The sequence below is a fragment of the Pleurodeles waltl genome, chromosome 12 (genome assembly GCF_031143425.1).
Source record: "Pleurodeles waltl isolate 20211129_DDA chromosome 12, aPleWal1.hap1.20221129, whole genome shotgun sequence".
Lineage (NCBI taxonomy): Eukaryota > Metazoa > Chordata > Amphibia > Caudata > Salamandridae > Pleurodeles > Pleurodeles waltl.
This window is the reverse complement of record NC_090451.1, coordinates 649,664,495-649,685,740: the sequence shown is the minus strand read 5'-3', so window position 1 is coordinate 649,685,740 and position 21,246 is coordinate 649,664,495. Positions and strand designations below refer to the sequence as shown.

The window sequence follows — 21,246 nt, the reverse complement described above, 5'->3', positions numbered from 1 at the left end:
AAATCATGATGTGAGGTGCTATTGTTTTGCCAGAGTAATGTCAAGATCCTATTACACGAAAGTTAATTGTGTCCTGGTTAAACAAATTACATCAAATATATAGTTTCACATCCCGTGTCCAGATTTATGAAGTTGAACTCTAATTGATGTTTGATATAATCATCGAAAAGTACGATTAAGGTCTGTTAATATTAAATAAGCTGATAAATATGCATGAAAGACAGTGTGTTCCATTTTATTTTTAAAATCAAAGTTGAATGCAGATTGCTGAAAAGGGAGTTAGTTTTTCAGGGTACAGAACACACAAAATAAAATAAAACTTTTTTCAATTGAAGTTATTTACAGTGATTTGTAATTTGTACAGTGTGATCTTTAATGAATCTGTATCTGTCACTTTCGATGCCAAAATGTTGAAATCAACGATTTAGCAACAACAAAGATGCTCCTGTGATCATCTTGCTGGCACACCATCCTGTTTGATTTTCAAGCCCATCTCCGTCAAAAGCAGCAAAGTCGCCACACTGCTTTAGATCAGCGTTTGAAAAATAAACTCCACCAATGCAATGCTGCAAATAGAGAGATGGTTAGAAATGGAGTGCAAAAGAAAATTGAAGTAGATGAAATAAATGTTTTTATCATTCAAGATCCTGTTTTTATATGTCTTTAGCAGCGAGCATAGAAAAATTAAGCAATTCCCTCATCCAAATATGCTTTCTATACCGTGCAATTGGCAAGATGAGCACTCGGGTCTTTTACTTGCACATTAACTAACCAAGCCTCTATTTTACAGCTCCTCCATAGTTTACTCCCTAGTTAAAGAATGCATCTACTATCAATAACGTTTCTCGTGGGCCTCAATACACAAGTCCAATAAACACAATGTGACATAAGAACAGAAAAGGGTTATAAACATACTTCTGACACAGATACTTTGAAACTTTGAAATCAGAAAATTAATTAACAATTAAAAAAATTAATACAAGTCTTTTGTGAAGATATTGCCATCTTTCTTAAGCCCTTTCCTGTATTTTCTGCCCCCTTCTTCTTGTTCAGGAATGATAACTAACACCTATCATTTACTGATACTGAATATACTTTTTTCAATTTTGATTCACAGTTTACGACCAGTATTTTTGCAACCACGCAATAAGTTTTTTGAATATTCAGATATGGAGCGCTTTGTAATATTAATATTCATGAGTTAAAACATGGCTGTCCAAACATTGTGAACTAAATATTGACTACTAATAAATCTTGAAGGAAGATGTGTAGCTAAATATAGATTTACTGAATTTAAATACACACGCACATACATTCGTTGCCACATGAAAATTAGATCACATGAATCAAAGTAATAACTTAAGTTAAAACAATGCGTGACTCATGATTTAATCAATGTAACGTTTTAAATGGATGTGGAATCCAATACAACAAACATGTACTTGTGTGCTTTTACATTCACATTCATTTTGAATTCGATATGCAGGTTACAATATTTTTGCTCATCAGCATTTTGCTAAATATTTTAGTATTATACCATTGTTACACAGTAAGAAGGAGCAGCGGGGGATCTTGATGATAGGTAATGCACCATGGTTTTAATAACTGATTATTGGACCTGTTTCAAGAGTACACAGGATGTAGCTGTGGCAGAGACTGCTCCATCCCTGACATTAGACAGGCAATGCTTCAGTCTAATAAGTCTTACAGATCCACTGGCCTTTCAGGAAATGGACCCATGTGTTATCCAAATAATTGTTAACGATTCTGTAGCATGGAAAACTAAAGGATGTGGTGGTCACACCAGAGATGATATTGATATTGCTCAATCCCTAACAGCCTTGACCAGCATTGAAGGTATCTCCCACATTGCATACACATCTACACATCTCTGCCCCTTTCAACTGTTTGCCCACAGGGCAGCTTAAGTAGTTAATGCAGCCGGTGAAGATACTAATAAGTAAACAAACCTTAGGGATTTTTTTGTTACACCAGTGTAATCTCACTTAACTTCTGTCATTTAGCATTAAGCTTGTTAAGCTAAATTTCAAGAATTATGTATTGTTGCGTAGTTAAAGATAGTTAGCAAAAAAATTGAGATCACTAGAGCAGAGGGGCAACATGAAAGACTAGAACCCGGGTGGCTGTTGTATGCTGCACTTGGGCACTTGTGTTTTTGTGGAATTGTTTGAGCACAAATTTCATTCTTGCACCAAAAATTGGCAAGCAGAAGCATTTCGCACTAAAATGTTGCACTAAATGCTGAATTTCCTTTTCATTTACTTTTGTGTAATTATCCTGAAATTTTGCATACTTATACTTAAGAAATTAGAAACATTATGCAAACCTATAAGTAACATGCAGGTAACATTTTAAAATGTGGGCAGGGCTGATTATAACTTTGTTTATTCCATGGGTGAGTCTATACGCTCTATTGAGTTCTAAAAGAGTTTTTTTTAAAGTGCTAACATGCCATTCATATTATATATTTGGTATGTCAGTTAAATTGAAATTCAGAACCTATAGGCAAAGACCCATGTTATCAGTATAAATGTAGCTGGCCTTAGTACAAATCATATGCCTGTCTGACCTGGCATGTGAAATCATGTTTTTTCACTAAATTATGTAAAATTAACTTCAATACCTTGTACATCCTGTAAACAACTGAACATCAGGATATACATTTCATTAAAAAATCATGGAAGGTGTGTAGAAGTGCGACTGCCTCAAGGAGAATAGGTCACTTGTGCAACATTTTTGTGCTTGAACCAGTTTCTAGAAATACATTTTGTGGTAGAACAAAATATAAACATCTGCATGGTGTAATGTAAAATATGCAAATTTTACAATGTTATTGAAATTTGGAATATTCCTTACTCACATCAATAGACATCTTGCCTAGGAGTGGGAAGTGTGCTGCTCTTCGCTGGTGGAGTTAACGGAGTCGGGCAAAAACTCCGCTAGCCAGGCAGCGAGCGGAACTAACCGGCGTGTGCCCTGCGCTTGCGCTGTAAGGCTCATAACTGGACTGCTGTAGGAAAGTACCATCTTGCCTGGCATGTTACCCCCATTTTTCACTGTATATATGTTGTTTTAGTTGTATGTGTCACTGGGACCCTGCCAGCCAGGGCCCCAGTGCTCATAAGTGTGCCTGAATGTGTTACCTGTTTAGTGACTAACTGTCACACTGAGGCTCTGCTAATCAGAACCTCAGTGGTTATGCTCTCTCATTTCTTTCAAATTGTCACTAACAGGCTAGTGACCAATTTTACCAATTTACATTGGCTTACTGGAACACCCTTATAATTCCCTAGTATATGGTACTGAGGTACCCAGGGTATTGGGGTTCCAGGAGATCCCTATGGGCTGCAGCATTTCTTTTGCCACCCATAGGGAGCTCTGACAATTCTTACACAGGCCTGCCACTGCAGCCTGAGTGAAATAACGTCCACGTTATTTCACAGCCATTTTACACTGCACTTAAGTAACTTATAAGTCACCTATATGTCTAACCTTTACCTGGTAAAGGTTAGGTGCAAAGTTACTTAGTGTGAGGGCACCCTTGCACTAGCCAAGGTGCCCCCACATTGTTCAGGGCCAATTCCCCGGACTTTGTGAGTGCGGGGACACCATTACACGTGTGCACTACATATAGGTCACTACCTATATGTAGCTTCACAATGGTAACTCCGAATATGGCCATGTAACATGTCTATGATCATGGAATTGCCCCTCTATGCCATCCTGGCATAGTTGGCACAATCACATGATCCCAGTGGTCTGTAGCACAGACCCTGGTACTGCCAAACTGCCTTTCCCGGGGTTTCACTGCAGCTGCTGCTGCTGCCAACCCCTCAGACAGGTTTCTGCCCTCCTGGGGTCGAGCCAGGCTTGGCCCAGGATGGCAGAACAAAGGACGTCCTCTGAGAGAGGGTGTTACACCCTCTCCCTTTGGAAAATGGTGTGAAGGCAGGGGAGGAGTAGCCTCCCCCAGCCTCTGGAAATGCTTTCATGGGCACACATGGTGCACATTTCTGCATAAGCCAGTCTACACCGGTTCAGGGACCCCTTAGCACTGCTCTGGCACGAAACTGGACAAAGGAAAAGGGAGTGACCACTCCCCTGACCTGCACCTCCCCTGGGAGGTGTCCAGAGCTCCTCCAGTGTGCTCCAGACCTCTGCCATCTTTGAAACAGAGGTGCTGCTGGCACACTGGACTGCTCTGAGTGGCCAGTGCCATCAGTTGACGTCAGAGACTCCTTCTGATAGGCTCCTTCAGGTGTTGCTAGCCTATCCTCTCTCCTAGGTAGCCAAACCCTCTTTTCTGGCTATTTAGGGTCTCTGTCTCTTGGGATTCCTCAGATAACGAATGCAAGAGCTCATCCGAGTTCCTCTGCATCTCTCTCTTCACCTTCTGCCAAGGAATCGACTGCTGACCGCGCTGGAAGCCTGCAAAACTGCAACATAGTAGCGAAGACGATTACTGCAACTCTGTAACGCTGATCCTGCCGCCTTCTCGACTGTTTTCCTGGTGGTGCATGCTGTGGGGGTAGTCTGCCTCCTCTCTGCACTAGAAGCTCCGAAGAAATCTCCAGTGGGTCGACGGAATCGTCCCCCTGCAACCGCAGGCACCAAAGAACTACAACACCGGTCCCCTGGGTCTCCTCTCAGCACGACGAGCGAGGTCCCTTGAATCCAGCAACTCTGTCCAAGTGACTCCCACAGTCCAGTGACTCTTCAGTCCAAGTTTAGTGGAGGTAAGTCCTTGCCTCCCCATGCCAGACTGCATTGCTGGGAACTACGACTTTTGCAGCTACTCCGGCCTCCGTACACTTCCGGCGGAAATCCTTTGTGCACAGTCCAGCCTGGGTCCACGGCACTCTAACCTGCATTGCACGACCTCCTAAGTTGTCCTCCGGCGACGTGGGACTCCTTTGTGCGACTTTGGGTGAGCACTGTTTCATGCATCCTTGTAGTGCCTGTTTCTGGCACTTCTGTGGGTGTTGCCTGCTGCTGAGAGGGTTCCTTGTCTTGCTTGACGCCCCCTCTGTCCCCAGACGCAATTGGCGACATCCTGATCCCTCCTGGGCCACAGCAGCATCCATAAACCCTTACCACATAATTTGCAGCTAGCAAGGCTTGTTGGCGGTCTTTTGGCGGAAAAACACTTCTGCACGACTCTCCACGGCGTGAGGGATCCGTCCTCCAAAGGGGAAGTCTCTAGCCCTTGTCGTTCCTGCAGAAACCTAAGCTTCTACTGTCCAGTAGCAGCTTCTTTGCACCCACAGCTGGCATTTCCTGGGCATCTGCCCATCTCCGACTTGCTTGTGACTTTTGGACTTGGTCCCCTTGTTCCACAGGTACCCACAACTGGAAATCCATTGTTGTTGCATTGTTGGTTTGTGTCTTTCCTGCAGAATTCCACTATCACGACTTCTATGTCCTTCGGGGAACTTTAGTGCACTTTGCACTCACTTTTCAGGGTCTTGGGGTGGGCTATTTTTCTAACCCTTACTATTTTCTAATAGTCCCAGCGACCCTCTACAAGGTCACATAGGTTTGGGGACCATTCGTGGTTCGCATTCCACTTTTGGAGTATATGGTTTGTGTTGCCCCTATCCCTATGTGTCCCCATTGCATCCTATTGTAACTATACATTGTTTGCACTGTTTTCTAATACTATTACTGCATATTTTGGTATTGTGTACATATATCTTGTGTATATTTGCTATCCTCATACTGAGGGTACACTCTGAGATACTTTGGCATATTGTCATAAAAATAAAGTACCTTTATTTTTAGTATATCTGTGTATTGTGTTTTCTTATGATATTGTGCATATGACACTAGTGGTACTTCAGGAGCTTCACTCGTCTCCTAGTTCAGCCTATGCTGCTCTGCTAAGCTACCATTATCTATCAGCCTATGCTGCTAGACACCCTATACACTAATAAGGGATAACTGGGCCTGGTGCAAGGTGCAAGTACCCCTTGGTGCTCACTACAAGCCAGTCCAGCCTCCTACAACTGCACTTTACACTCGACCCAGAATAAAGACAACATTTGCCCTACAAAAGGCAAGGTCTAGAAACCCCTAGCTAAGGCTTTGCTTTCTGTCGGTGGGAGGCGTGGAGCTGCTGCAATCTGCTGCTGAGGGGCTGCACTGGCACCAGCTCTGGATCCAGGCTTCCCTCCTTTCACTGTCCTCAGCACCCCGGGAGCAGGGGGCAGAGGGAGGCACGGGAGTCGGGCCACTGGCAACGGGGACCCTGGACCCAGACAGCATTCATGTCAGACCCTCATTTCACTTTCTCTGCCATTTGCACACGGGGTCCGGCACTGGGCATGGACAGGATTTGCATATGAGGGGGGCGTCTGTGCTTAGAAGAAAAGGAAACTTGCAGTCAGAGCTCCTCTTGAAAAGAGCCTGTCTCCCCAGAGTACCTGGGAAAGGAAGTGGTATTATGGGGTAGGTTGCTGTGCCTAGCAGGGAGAACTGGAAAACGGGGAGCATCAGCTGCTGAGTGGTAGTCCGGCAGCCCCTGCTAGATAGAGATGTGTGTGGATGGAGAGAGTGCCTTAGGCAAGAAAAGCAAGGCACTTTGTGAACATACCAGGCTGCTGGCGGTGCGCCGGTTTGCAGCTGCTAGTGCTGGGCCTTAAAGAAAGGGCAGTCTGAGGCTGTGTGTAAGTGCAGAGGAAGCGATTGAAAGGCTGGGGAAAGACAGGTGGTGTGCTTGCCCATCCTTAGCAACTTTGTGAAGGAGGTCAGTTGGTGAAGGGAAGTGTGCATGTGTGGTTGAGAGCAGCAGGCTCCAGGCGGTGGGCTTTCGCTGCCTACGGCATATCACCCTGGCTTGAATGGGCCCGATCTCTGAACTACTACTGATAACCAGGCCCGACCTTGCTTAGCGCTTCCAAGATCTGGCGCATTCTGGCCTGGGTGGTAGGGCAGACGGCATTCCACCGCATGTGGAACTCAGTGGAATTTCACTGAGTTTTTGGCTAACTCCACAGAATTCTGCGGAGTAAAACTCCGTGAGCTCCACCCACCCTTGACCTTAGTAATGGTACACATTGATGAATGTTTAAATACAGTGTTTCAATTCAAACAAAGCTGTCCTAACTAAATAGAACATTTCTCATGAAATTTCCTTAAACTCTAAAACCACTGTGAACCTTACATTCTCATACTCATGAAGGTTTTTACTTTGACCATATAACTTTGACACAAACTATGCATGGATTACCCGACATAGCACATTCCCCAATACATACGTGTGCAGTGTTACAGCCTGTTACTTTGATTCCAGAGCAGAGGGCAAATGAAGCTTTCTCTATGTTAAACACGCGGAACTCAACAAATCCTCCAACAATTTCCTCTGTTGAAATAATAGGTAATGATATCATTATAGAGATCCAAGTTGCAGACAAAAAAATACATAGCATTATGAATACAAAGTTATGGATCAGCAAAAGAATGACAGGTTGGTATGCTGCCCAGAGTGATTGTCAGTGGTTAGACAAATTAAAAGCATTTCTCCCACCCTTAGTGTGTTGTATGGATTAACATATATTTAAACTCACTGTCTACATATATCCATTCTCTCCAAGAACGTGAGTGTGTTGTGTATCACCTCTATAAATACTGGTGGCTGCTACAAATCTTTTTGTTTCCTGATGAAACTTTCTCCCAACTTTCCATTTTAATCACAAAGAAAAGCTTCCTTTATTATATTCCATATAGGCCTACTCGCAAATAGTAAATGGTGAATAGCCAAATGTAGTAAAATTACTACTGAGTGTAAAAGTACTTCAAAGTTTTAGCTTTACATATATCCACCCACTGAAACAGAGATTAGAGCCGAATGGTTGTGTGTAAAGTTACTCATAGTAACGTTTCACATGTGCGAAGAGGTTTCTGCCACTGTGGAAGAGATCACCATATGTTAAAGTGCAGGAAAAAGTTTTTAAAAAAGTGTATTAAACTTTAAACAAAATTGTAAAAAATATATTTGTTATGTTATCTTGCAAAGATATGTATAGATAAATCACAGAATGGGCCAACAAAATGTACCATATGTGTAAGACATTCAAAAAAATATAAAAATATATATCAGAAGACAATTTACATTAAAGGATACAATCAAAAATCATGAATATAGCACATTAACACTGCTGACTTCATAGATATGTGTAAATGACGTAACAATAAATAGCTACGATTATTACCTGCAGTTCATAATATACGCATGTCAAATATAATGTAACACCTGATTCCAAAACACAAATCTACTATGCATTATATGAAAATAATAACATCATGATATTTTTTATATGCATAGTAGATTTAGTAGGAAAAAAGGCATATATATATATATATATATATATATATATATATATATATATATATATATATATATATATACATATATACACACACACACACATCTGTGTATATATATTTATTCACATATATAGAATAATAATATTGTATATTACAAGTGACTGAAAGTATGTATATGTTACATTATTGTGTTTTGTTTTAAAAAAGGTTAAAGCTACAAATATGTTTGTTTACTTATTTTATATCAAATATAATTCAATAATATTGATTAAGATCTATCGATCTATATTCTTTAACATTATTAATATATATATATATATATATATATACTATATATTTTCTAAAAGCTGAACCAAATTAATTTACTTTACATTATTTCTGGGGTAGATTTATTCAGGGGTACATTTATTACCGGTTTGGGTCTTCTTTCAAAGTAGTAACATTAAAAGTGCAGTTTGTGACTAGGACTGGGCTTTCCCCTTTGTGGGTGAGTGCAGTGCATGTCCCTCCTCCTGAAACAGTCCTCCTTAAACCTCTCCTTACTCCTGCTTAAATTCTTCTCATATTGTAGTATTTATTTCTTGTTTTTTTGCCATTGCTCCCACATTTAATGCTAAAATGTACATGGAAATGTGCTGGGATCTGCACAGTCCGGTGGGAGATTTCTGCACACAGAAGATAGGAAAGGAAGAGGCATAGCCCTCTGCATCTAATCTAATGATTCGTTTGTTTGTAGTATGGGATTAGTACTATTGTAGTCCTACTAAAGGTACTACAAAATGTAGTTTGTGCATATGTCGCCAAGAGCTCATTTCACCGTGTTACCATTCATCAGGTACATGTGGGTGTGAGACCTAACTAATAGGCATGCCAATATCCACTAATAACAGAGGTATTCTCTTTTTCTACAAGTCAAAAGTGAGCCTGTTATTTAGATTCTTGCATCCCAATCAATTTATGTAACTCTGGTGAAAAAAGTTAAATAGAAAAAAATGTAACTTGAAAGGAAGTATGCATGCTGAGGTACAAATGTTGGTGCTTTTCTACTCAACTACAGTATGAAACGTCCCCAACACACCAAACCAGGAGCTCCTGAAAGTAATAGCTCAAGACCTACAACTTAAATGCTCAAAATGACTTTCCAATAGCACTTAACAAACAGTACTACCAAGAAACCGTGAAACCTCCTGCATATACAGCAAAACCAAAATAATGTATATGCCCTCCACAGAAACAACCAAATGCAAAAGTAAATCATCCTTGATCACCCTCATGGAGAAAGTTGGACACCCTCTTAGACCCACAGCGAAGCGCACACAATACAAAAAGACCAAGGTCTACTTTACCGGCAGCAACATTGAAACAGGGTTTTCGGACAGCTTCATTTTTTATAACTTTATCTAAGGTTTTACATAAAGTGCAATGAGAACGTGCAAAAGCCCAAAATATAAAGTTTAAGCTTGATCACGACAACTCAAACAGGCATAGGAGCACAAAAGAGATGCTGTATAATGGAAAGTCAGAGCATACAATTGTGCATAGCATGCAATGTGGTACATCAATGGATACCAGGTGACGAAGGTAGGCTGCGGTGTAGGGACGAAGAGTCACCATTGCCACAGGTGAAGGTGTGGGCGTCTGAGCTAGATAATGTGCTCTGAGAGGCTGCCATATATCCTTTGGCTGGGAAGCTGGGGGTTGTAGAGAGGCATAGAGTGAGCTAGTGTAGTGGTATCACAATGGAGCAAGTCTCGCACCCAGGCCACCTCCGGAATATAGCTCAGCTACACAGAACTAACTAAAAAATATTGATTTACTTTAGAAGAAACAGTGTTCACTCATTATTAGAGGCCTATGTGTATGGCTCTCTGGTGTGATAATCAGCCATGAGTACCAAACAAAATCAAACAAAACCATCATAAAATGTCCATGTAACCATTTCCCTGAAAGAAAACACCAAGCTCAATGGACTTGATTGTCCACCGATGAAACATGGTGCCGGTCCCAAAAATGATCCCACTGAAGGAAGTGTTCAGAAAACGTACCCAACAGTAAACCTAACAAACTAAGCACATGATCGTCACACAGTCTCTGAGAAAAATGAGCAAAGGGTATGAGAATGAATAAATATGGCCCAAGCCATGACCTGGATCATTTTCAAAGACTGGTAAGCAGAATGACATTTGGTTGGGGTGGCAATCGCATGGCCTCCTCCACGTGAGCTGCATCTGGCATACCAAATTTGAAGGTGCCCAATAGACATTTTTCCCCCAAAGGCTTCTGCATTCTGGGCGCCACAGGTATGGGCGGACAAAACAGTAATTGCATGTCTACAATTCCATGGGTGTTTCGTGAACTTGCTTGTGTTTTTTATTATATCATATTATTTCTATCGACAGATCTTGGAAACAATTTAACTAATGTTTGCCATGAGCTGAATATTTTTTACAAATGCATGGGAAAAATAGAGGGCCTTTATATATTGAGTGCATTCACAGTTTCTGTGGAAGTCGTGTAAAGATTTAATGCTGGCAGAAAGCATTGGAGGAGCTGGCACTTTGATGCTATTCCCACAGGAGTGTATGTTGCATGTTTTTGTCTGACTGCTGCATTGGGACCAGCTATGCTGTTCGGAAACCCTTGCTTCATCTCATCTTACTGAGGCAGAGAAACAATTGGCTGACGTCCCATCTTCTAGCTCCTCTAAATCACCCCATCAAAAGACCAAACACCTGCCACTTCTTCTCCATTAATATAGATTGATGGCTCACTTCACTATTGGCCGCAAGTAAGAAGGACCAACACTATCTTTGACATGGAGAGAAATTCATGCACTGCTGAGTGACACGTAGCTTATCACACAGCAAGTGATCAACACATCTCAGTGAAACTACACCCAATCACTCCTTCTTGAACCCACAATAACAGACTGCAGAGTATTTTGACCCACTTGAATGTTGCTGCAATGAATTTCATCACCAAGTGTTTACTGCAGTTGTGTATCTTGCACATTTTCACTTTGGAGGAATGCGTGTACTGCTACTGTGACCCATGTGTACCCGTTCTGTGTCTGACTCAAGCTTGAGAACCTTAGCATCATACCAAATCCAGAATGAGTAATTTGGTTAGACTTATAGAATTATACATTTCAGGTTCCATAAAAATGCATGTTTGCAATAGAAAGTGATTTGACAATAACATCAGCATTACTTTTTTGTTTCTATTTATGACCCCAGCCATATTCATCCCATCAAGAGTGAACATCTGTGGTGTGTAGAACTCTGAGGGATCGGGAGACTAAACAGGGATACTTGTGATATATCTGATCCTAACGATCATGGTTGATTTGACCTAACTCCCTTTTACCTTCTACAAAAGGTTTTAATTTTGTTAGATCATTATCATGGTAATGTTCTTTGTTATTTGGGTAGTTCAGAGTTCTCTACTATTAGCAATACACTACAGGAAAATAAACTAATACTTGAAGTGCTACACAACATTAATATTCTTACATATTGCGCATTCAGATTTCTCCTTAAATATTTATGGTGTGGTACTTTAGTTTTACAGATCAACACATCAGTGATCCATTTGGAAGCAGATATATTTGAGTGACAGATGATATGTAAACAGAATATGAATTCAATAGTACATTATGAAGTTATCTTACCTGAAGATGTTAAACTTTTGAGGCCAACAATCTGAACTTTTCCAATACTAGGTACCAACACAGAGTTTTGTTTTAAAGAGGATAGCCACCATTCAATATTCAACAAAATTCCAAATTAATCCTGGTTCACTGGTCTCACAAAGAAGACAAGTTGTTTCAGTTATAGATGTAATTATTAACTTGCACTTTAGTTTGTGGGGAGTTGTACACCAATACATTTTCCATTTAGTCAAAATTAAGCCAATCTCTGCAGGCTGTTGGATATACATATAGATTTTGTAACTAGTAGTCATATATTAAATAGCTACAAAGTGATCAAAAACTGGCTTTTAGACTCCGAAAATGAGCCCGATCCACAAAGGTAAACTTAGACGTTTGGTCTAAACTTAGAACAAATGTCTAAGTTTACAACTTTGGGAATTCACAAAGGGCATTTACCAGTAGTATCTTCACATCTGCACTCGGGGCAGATCTCTGCTTCGAGTGCGTACATAAAGATACTATGTAAATGCCCTTTGTGGATTCCTAAAGTCATATACTTAGACGTTTGGTCCAAACTTAGACCATACATCTAAGTTTACCTTTGTGAATCGGGCCCTATGTGATGATCTCATGAGGCCTGTGCAAAATGTTAATTACAACAGTGAAATGTATTAAAATACCAGAATTTTATATCACACTAACTTTTCCAAATTTCCCATTGCTCAATTTCTGCTTGCTGGAGACTTGTTTGTGAATTAAATTTCTCACAAAGATATTTTGTGTGAAGAATTTTCCTGTCCTTATCCTCAAGAGTGTTTTATGCAAAGTCCACCATCACCTCAAAAGACTCACACAATAAATCAGCAAACCACATTTGGCTCTGAAAGTAAAATATCCCGAAATTTAAAACAATTTTACATGCCGCAAAACTATCTCACATTTCCTATATTTTAAGCAATTTCCCTATTTTAACAGTAACCATTTTAAGATTCATCAAGGGATGCTTATAGGAATTTAATGTAGAGTCAATGGATCATCAACTTCCATTTGAAGTTTATGATTAACAGGAAAACACTTACTTTGACCATTTGGCGAATAAAGTTTAGTAGTATTTTCAGCACTGCCAAGGTCATAGATGATTGGAATAGCTGGACCATTGTCTTTAGGACAGCTTCCACCATTATACATCACTGGATATTTCTACATGTAAAAGAATGCATGCATCTTTAGATAAACATTAAGGTGTTTAAAACATTAGCAGTCATCAAGAGATATTGGAAATTGCATGGTTAATGGCTTTCATTACCTGGAAAAGGGCCCTGAGATTACCACCCAGTAATGCAAAGAATCCAGTCTCTGTATGGTATCTTAGGAAGGATGCCTTCCTCCAGTCTTCTAATGGAGTATCATTTGGTACATGCCAGACTGCCAGATCTTTTCCTTGGATAGCATAGTAGCCAGGGTTCTATAAAGAAGGAAACAGCACTACATGCTTAATAGTGAAACATAAATGTCATCAATTCTTCTCCACCTGCACAAATAGGAAAAAGCGATGATGACTTCTTTGGGGTACATTTTGTTATACACTATCAAACGTCATTTGGATATCATTGTTTGTTGTAGTAATGAAAAAGTAGTTAAACATGTTGTAAAGTAAGGTGCCAACACAATGTTTTGCCTGTCCCTGTTGAGCTGGGCCATGGCCCCTTGGAAAATGTGGAAAACAGTTTTTAGATTTTGCTTGCTCTTGGGAGAAAGAGATTACAAATGAAATGGGGCAAGGAGCACTGAACCTGCATAGACAGTTTAAAGATGTAGGTAGTTTAATAATTTCTAGGGAAAATGGTGAAAATCAAAATGGTCATGGTCCAGTTTGAGTGAATTCCAAATTTGTCCCCAACTTTGATAGTGCATTGAGAGCTTTGAATATATGAATGGGAGAGGGTGCACTGTTGAGTCAATCTTTGAGTGTCAGTGGACATTTTATGCAATAGTGGGATGTGTAATTATATTCTTCACTTCCAGAGCAGTGAGGAAAACTAAGCAATGATAAATGGCAGCTGAACTGGGAGGCGTCAGCTGTGTATTGTAGACTGGGAAAAGGGTTAGGATGGATCGTAAGCTGCTGGTACGCTTATTTACTACAGAAGGGTTTAGGACTGGGCATGACAAAGATAGTCAGTTTGCTGGCGAGTATCAGGATTTAAGTTTTACCATGGAGCATACTTCAGGGGAAAACAACTAGACTATGCGTCTCTTGACTTAAATATGTCACACTCTTACAGTTGCATGAGTTAATTGGTGGTGAATAATTACAAAGGTTGGATATCTGCAGTTTGTCTGGAGTGCAATTGAAGCTATAAAGGAAGGTGAATAAAGAGTTGGAGATAGTTAAGGCGCCAAGGCTAGTGCCATTACATGGATTAGGTTTGTCTAGAGCCACTTCCAGGTTGTCTAGGATGAACTTCTTGTGTGTTACTTTTGAAGTCAGTTTTCACACCCTTTCCCAAGTTAGGGCAGATGACATTACTATTTCCTATGTATGGGAAGGAGATGCAAAACTGTGGGCAATTTTACCTTTCCCGCGTCCACATCCATAGGATTAGAAAAGGGGAAGAAAGTCATAAAATGCACTGGATAGGAGGAAATCCTCATTCCAGTATGTAACGAACGAGGAATTACAGTGCTATTTTTTTAACTTAATGACTTAATGGTCAGCTTGTGACAGTGCCTTTCAAAGAATTTTGACGAAGAGTAATGCTTGAGTATGATGCATTACTGTCCAGACCCTGCTGGCGGACACTGCCTACAGACTTCTTTGAAATGCACTTTTCACGAGCTGGCAATGGATTTAACTTAAAGCTTTAAAGCCCAGACCCTAAAAGATCTTCAAAAACAATAATATGCATTTTGTTTTTTCGTTCACCAAGCAGTGGATAGGACCCCTTTCCATTGCGGGAAAAGGGAAAACTGGGGTAAATGCCTGCTTTTTACTTTCTGTGCAGGAATTTTGGCCCATCCTCTCTCCCTGAATGTGTTCAAGCAACATAGGACTTACCATCAGCAGTTGTGTCCACTCTGGAATTTGTCTTGTATAATTGATACTTAGGGATGGGGACATTTTGAGGGACCTTGGAACTTGTTCCAGTCACCAGGAACATAATGTGAAGCGGACAACAAAACCAGCACTGATGCACAACTTGGATATGAAGTTGGCGGCCAAGGAGGGTGAAGTTTGTGCTATGAGTGAAAAGGTGAGGAAGTATTTGTGCCACTTACTGTTGCTACTCATGAACGTGCACTCACTCATACACACGTGCCATTGGCGCACACATTCACTGTTGCACACTAATACTCAAACGACACATGCTCACAATTTCATTCACTCTGGTTGGTCATATTAGACTTACAGACCACAGGATGTTCACTCATTATGGTTAATTGAACACCTTAAGACCTATAATAAGTTGCACGAGAAATAATAAGAGGGTGCCTTTTTGATAAATCAACATGCCAGTCCCCCTTGAAGATTTTGAGAAGGATCACCTCTTTCTAAATGAAGTGTCCTCTTGTCAACCGTAGGTTGAACCCAAATATGTCCCTCAGAAACACTTTTCAGACCAGAAATACAGCTTCCACATTAAGCTAAACAAATTGGAAACTTTAGTATGGATACATTTTTAGACCCATAAGAAATTATACGACATCAAAAAGGAATATCATATATCAAGCAAATATATTAAAACAACGTATTTTACTTTATTCCTTCGACTAGTGCTAGAAATGTTTTATTTCATTTTCCTTCTGATCCTGCATACCCATAGGCTTGGTGTCAGTGAGAAATATTTTGTTGGTCTTCAGGTCTGTTTTTGCAGATGATGGGGTAGAGGGCAAAAGGCTGGAGCTGGGTAGTTGCCAGGAAAGAGTAATCATGACTTTGGCCCTTTAAGGTTCGCACAACTGGTATTCCAGTATAATGTGTCACGCAGCTTCAAAGCAACATATCACCAAAACAATCTCATGAACCATTAGGTACTCCTGAGGCACTGCTAAAGAAGGCCATTTTCATGGACCATTTACCTTGTAGTCATCACTGGTTGCTCCTTCAGGGGCCCCAAATGTGGCATAGTTTACCCAGTTCCGATCTCCTTCTGGGTTTGTCGGGTTGTTGCCTTGCTGACTGCTCCAACGATCCCCCATTGTACACTTTCCAGCCATGTTATTTTCATGTACACTGGCCACCAAGGTCCAGCCACCTCCCTTGGTGGTCATGTCGCAGAATGTCTGGTACACCACTCCATTTTCAGTGATTAAATGATATACTCCATCTATTCATAAATAAAAGCATACATATATGTATATATTCCAAAAAAATGATGAGAAAAACTTGTCGAACCAGCTGCACCATATCGTAATATAGAATCAATCCAAGTCTGCAAAATAAGGAAACCAATCTTTCCTATGAAATCCGCTGCTTTATTTTATGCGTTTGTAGATGAAAAACGCTATCTCCCATAGAAAACATCATGCCAACGCGTTTCGGCAAACCGCCTTCTACCAGACATATTTTCCCCCACACATATCATCATTATAAAGGTACCGCCCATGCACCATCATCTATTTCCATTATACCTTCCGGCTTCTAAACAGGGCCGCCATCTTTAAAAGGGATAACTCAATGAATCTCAGCCATATGTTTTACCCGAACAAATAAATAAATAAATACCCCTAAAATTCTATAACAAGTTCACATGCAGTCCTAATTAATAAAACAGAATTATTCCAGAAACAAAAACATTGTACAATTATACTGTAGCATATTTTTGTATAACGTATGATCATTTTTAAACACTTATCTTCTAAAAACATAATATCATAAGCATTTTACATAGAAAGACATATCATCTTATCTGAAAAATTCTATACAAAAAATTGTAAGTGAAGATTGATTATACCACTACAGGAAATGTCAATACGGAGTAATATAAAATCATTCCATATATATTATCACATCAAAAACTGCATTAATCAGAACAAATTGATTAACAATAGAAGAGGTTATTTCAATTGTTCATCACGGCTCAATTCTGCATCCAAATTATCTAATTATCCTGGACTGAATTACCCCTTGTTCTATACAATGAGGGCCACTCTGGAATTCTGAATGGATACATGGGCCTATGCCCTAAGTACAAAGTGAAATTAAAGTGCTTATGTGTGATGAATAAAGTCACTAGTGCAAAAAAGTGCATTCACAGAGGCAATTAATATGTACACATTGAATCATATAATATTGTAGTTAAAAATTTAGTTAGCGGCCTATAGCATCCAATTATAAATATTAAAACTCATATAGATGTAATAATGATTCTACGATGAAAAACAACAATGATCAAAAAAATCATCAAAAGTCAAGAAAAATACATTGATGAATTACGGGCAATCATAGATGTACATGGAGTTCAGCATCCAGGTTATGACCCCATGGATTCTCCGAACCTTATAAAAGGATCACCCTAGATTCTGTTTTAATTCTGATAAACTATTACCAGATCTTGGGCCCAATTTGATTGATTTGATGCCATAAACACTTAGTGTACTACAATCCCTCCATTTACCTCCCAAAATGTTTAGTCAACGGGTATGTTCTGTCATGATTCTTGATAGCTCTCAAATGTTGAAGAAATCTTACTTTGAGTTTGTGGATGGTACTGCCTACATACTTAAAGTCATTGAATGTGGTTGCAATAATAACATATTGAGTATCACATGTGATTCTTTTCTTAATGTCACATTTTCTACCATCACAATTTAGATAGTTATGTGTATTTTGTGCTAAATTGCAGATATATATATATAGCTCAACTGTTTCTCTCATTAGTGCTTATGCAAAGAAAAGACAATAGCTTTCCTATTGTTAGATTTTGTGCTAGATTCTTCTAGTTGGGCATATGGATCACACTTAGAGGTAGAAAGAGTATGAGCCATTGTTACGTAGAATTTTGTATTTGACGGTCATTAAAGAATGTCTAACTCAAGTTCACATCAAAGTGTATCAAAACATGACAACAATATAACTATGACCTACTTCTTAGTCTAATTTGTTCAATACATGAGGTAAAACCATTAAAAGAATACTTATATAAAACCAAAGACACAAGTCACGTTCTTGATGAAGAAGCTTTTAACATTAAACTTTTAGAAAGGACTTGATATACATCAATCTTCTGCACTGATTTTCAGTACCTTCAAAAATCATCCAGTGAGATTGAGAAGAGATGAAGCGAAGGCGATTAGATTGTTTGACAAGAGCAAAGCATGAATTCTCCTAGCCAATTACCAAAAAAATTCAAACTAGCAATACCCGAAAATGTAGACCCTCTATCAATGTACCTTATTTAAATATTGAAACTGCAAATAATTTTACCCATTCAATAAAGTCTGTGACCCCAGGATTTATGATTCATCCCCTATTTCAGCAATGCATACATGGCAATGCTTACCTAGAAACACAGGTTTGAAAGACAGAGCAGCTAAAGTAATCAATACCCCAAAAATAGCACAGTGACAAAATTATGCCCTACCCTAAATAAAACTCTAGTCAAATTTTCACCTTAACAGCTCATGTAATACCCAACTGAGGAAGAATAATTAATACTCCAAATCCTTTCTACAATGGAAGAAATAATTATGCCCAAGATTCCTCTTTACATCATGGATCAGATTGTCATACACGGAGATGCTGCATTTCATACAATCAACGTAATTCTGACAGTTCTCATGGGTAATAAACCAGCTGAAAAGACAAAAACAAGAAGTGTAATGCTCATCTTGAAATTGGCCATGAAAACAAAATGGAGTAACTCACCATTGACTATAAATTCTATCCTATTTCATAGCAAAAGTGGGAAATTCTAAACAAAATCAAAAAGATTTTATATTTAGGCAGTTGTATTTACTGACACGTGGTTTTGCTTTCAAAAGTAAGTGCCACTCCTGCAACATATTGATGCATACTTCTTTGTCACACTGCAACAAATGGCTCCAGCCGACAACTCTTTCTGAGACTTCCACTGGCCTCAGGACATTTTCTATGCTCTCAATGTGATATCTTTTAGAATGCAGTCATTTAAAATAAAGGGACACTCTTTGATCAAGTGACCATCTGGACATGGTAGCCTCACCAAAATACCAGAATCTAAAGCTACATTTAAACTTGGAGGAGCCTGATATGTGGGTGTTCAAGGGCCTAATTTATAGTTGTGGAAATAGAGCAGCTGTAAAACATTTACATGCTCCCAGTCCACCCAAAGGTTGGCTCCCTCACACCGAGTCAGATGAGTGGTAACCACAAAGTTTGTCACAGTGTTTCTGATTGTGGTACCTCAGCCAGCTCCACTGTTTGGCACCCCTTCACCTTGGTCCAGCTGTCGTACAACTGGCTCATGTGGTGTTTGAAAGGCCACCTTATGTAGGATGTGGCTCCATATGTAATTACAGCTGTGCCTTTCCCTTTGTGTATTTGTGCCAGGTGGGACAGCCATGCCCAGTGTGGCTATGGGGACAGATATAATACTGGTGCCCTGAAGTGAGTCAGAGACAAACTTCAGTGCCTCTGAACAATACTTTTTTTGTTCTTAACAAACCCAATGTCTCTGAAACAAATCAATACAAATTATGTCTAGTCTTTCATGCCACTATGTCATGAAAGACCAGCCGGCATTGCCAATTGTGAGGCATTTTGCTGTAGTGCTCCTGCTGTATAGACATAAGAAGTTTATATTAAAATAAATCCCTTCTGTATGGGTGGGCTCCTTTAAAAATGGTTGGGAGAATGTGGCTGTGGAAGTGAAGGTGGTGTCTCCTCCTCAGCCCTTGGTACCCCCGAGGCTGCAGGTAATTGAAAGGAGAAAATGTGAAGGTTCATATTGGTAGGAAATAAAATGCAGTTTCTTTCCAGCCTACTGTAGTTGGAGTTAAAGAGGTTGGTTGGTGATGAAATAACAGCAATTATAAGCTAAAGGGAAGTTGGATGTCATAGTTTTTGTCTCCTAGAGAGAAGGATTGAGACTAGGTGTGGGCGGTGCTAGCGGAGTTTCACTCCACGGAATGTGGAGTTAGCTATAGAAAATCTATACATACATCAATATTTTTGTCCTCACTACTATGCCACCAATATTAAGTTCTGACAATATTCTTGACTCAATATTCAGAACCTGGAACCTTACCACTGATGAATCAGGAGACTGTGGTTCAATTACTAACAGAGGAATGAAAAGGAAAGATTTCATACCATTTGTCTCTATCATTGAGGCGGAGAAGGATATTACTCAATGATGGAACGGGAGGGAGCTCGGGAGTGCTTCTGAGCTATGGAAAAATTAAAACTTTACATTTGGACTAATTATAAACCACTTCTATGTAACTTTCTGTGTAAGAGAAAAGATAGGAACACCCCCAAGTGTGTGAAGGTGGGTTGTCGGTATCAGAAAAGTTTTACTTGGTATTGAGAATCTTTCAAGATTGAAACATAAAGCATCATTCTCTCGATTCAGCTGTCTATTGAAAGAGAAGGGATACAGAGCACTAGGTATTGAGCAAGTAATGTGAGCTTGGTTAGTTAAGAGTTGAATGAAGCGCAAAGGTGTGAAACTTTGGAAGCTGATGGACTGTGGGGTGGAAGAATGCCAGACAAGTATACCGTGCAATGGAGGTGAGTTAATAGATGCAAGAGAGAATCTGAGCACTGGACCAGGAAGAGAATAAAAAAAGAGGAAGTTGGTGCATCTTGAAGAATTTAGTGAAAAGTTAATCCCGCTGGCTCATGAGAGAGGTATTACCAGGGCTAAGGCCAGGCAGACATACAGGAAGTAGAAGCTGGATGCCGTTAAAGGAGGAAGTAAAATTGCGTGCATGAGAATAGCCAGGAAAAATAAAATGCACCCACTTACATCATACTTCCTTTAAATCACCAAGTGTGCAAAGCAAGTGAGTGTGACAGGTCCAAAACCCCGCAAAAGGGTAAAATGTGGTTTTCTCCTCCCAGTTCAACAATAGTGTTGACTGTTGCTCCTGATTGTGTCTTGAGCAAATATGCCCCAGAATCTTTCATTTATAGACACAAAATGGTCTTGGGGACTGTGATACTTACTCCTGCTTCATTGGCAGGTTGCACAAACACTTTTGTTACTTTAAAAACAGTGTCAGCACAAGCAAGGTAGCATGCATGACACAAGGCAGAACTTCAA

General features: G+C 39.8%; 1 protein-coding gene across 1 annotated transcript in view; it reads right to left on the bottom strand.

Moving 5' to 3' along the window:
• Positions 1 to 372: 372 nt before the first annotated feature.
• LOC138268530 (uncharacterized) overlaps positions 373 to 21,246 on the bottom strand; it is a 237,413-nt gene continuing 216,539 nt past the window's right edge. The window contains exons 6-10 of the mRNA XM_069218253.1: positions 16,079 to 16,326; positions 13,305 to 13,463; positions 13,078 to 13,198; positions 7,278 to 7,381; positions 373 to 566 (exon numbers count right to left, since the gene is read on the bottom strand). Of these exons, the coding sequence (XP_069074354.1) occupies positions 417 to 566; positions 7,278 to 7,381; positions 13,078 to 13,198; positions 13,305 to 13,463; positions 16,079 to 16,326 (782 nt within the window). The 3' untranslated portion in view covers positions 373 to 416. The remainder of the gene's footprint in view (positions 567 to 7,277; positions 7,382 to 13,077; positions 13,199 to 13,304; positions 13,464 to 16,078; positions 16,327 to 21,246) is intronic.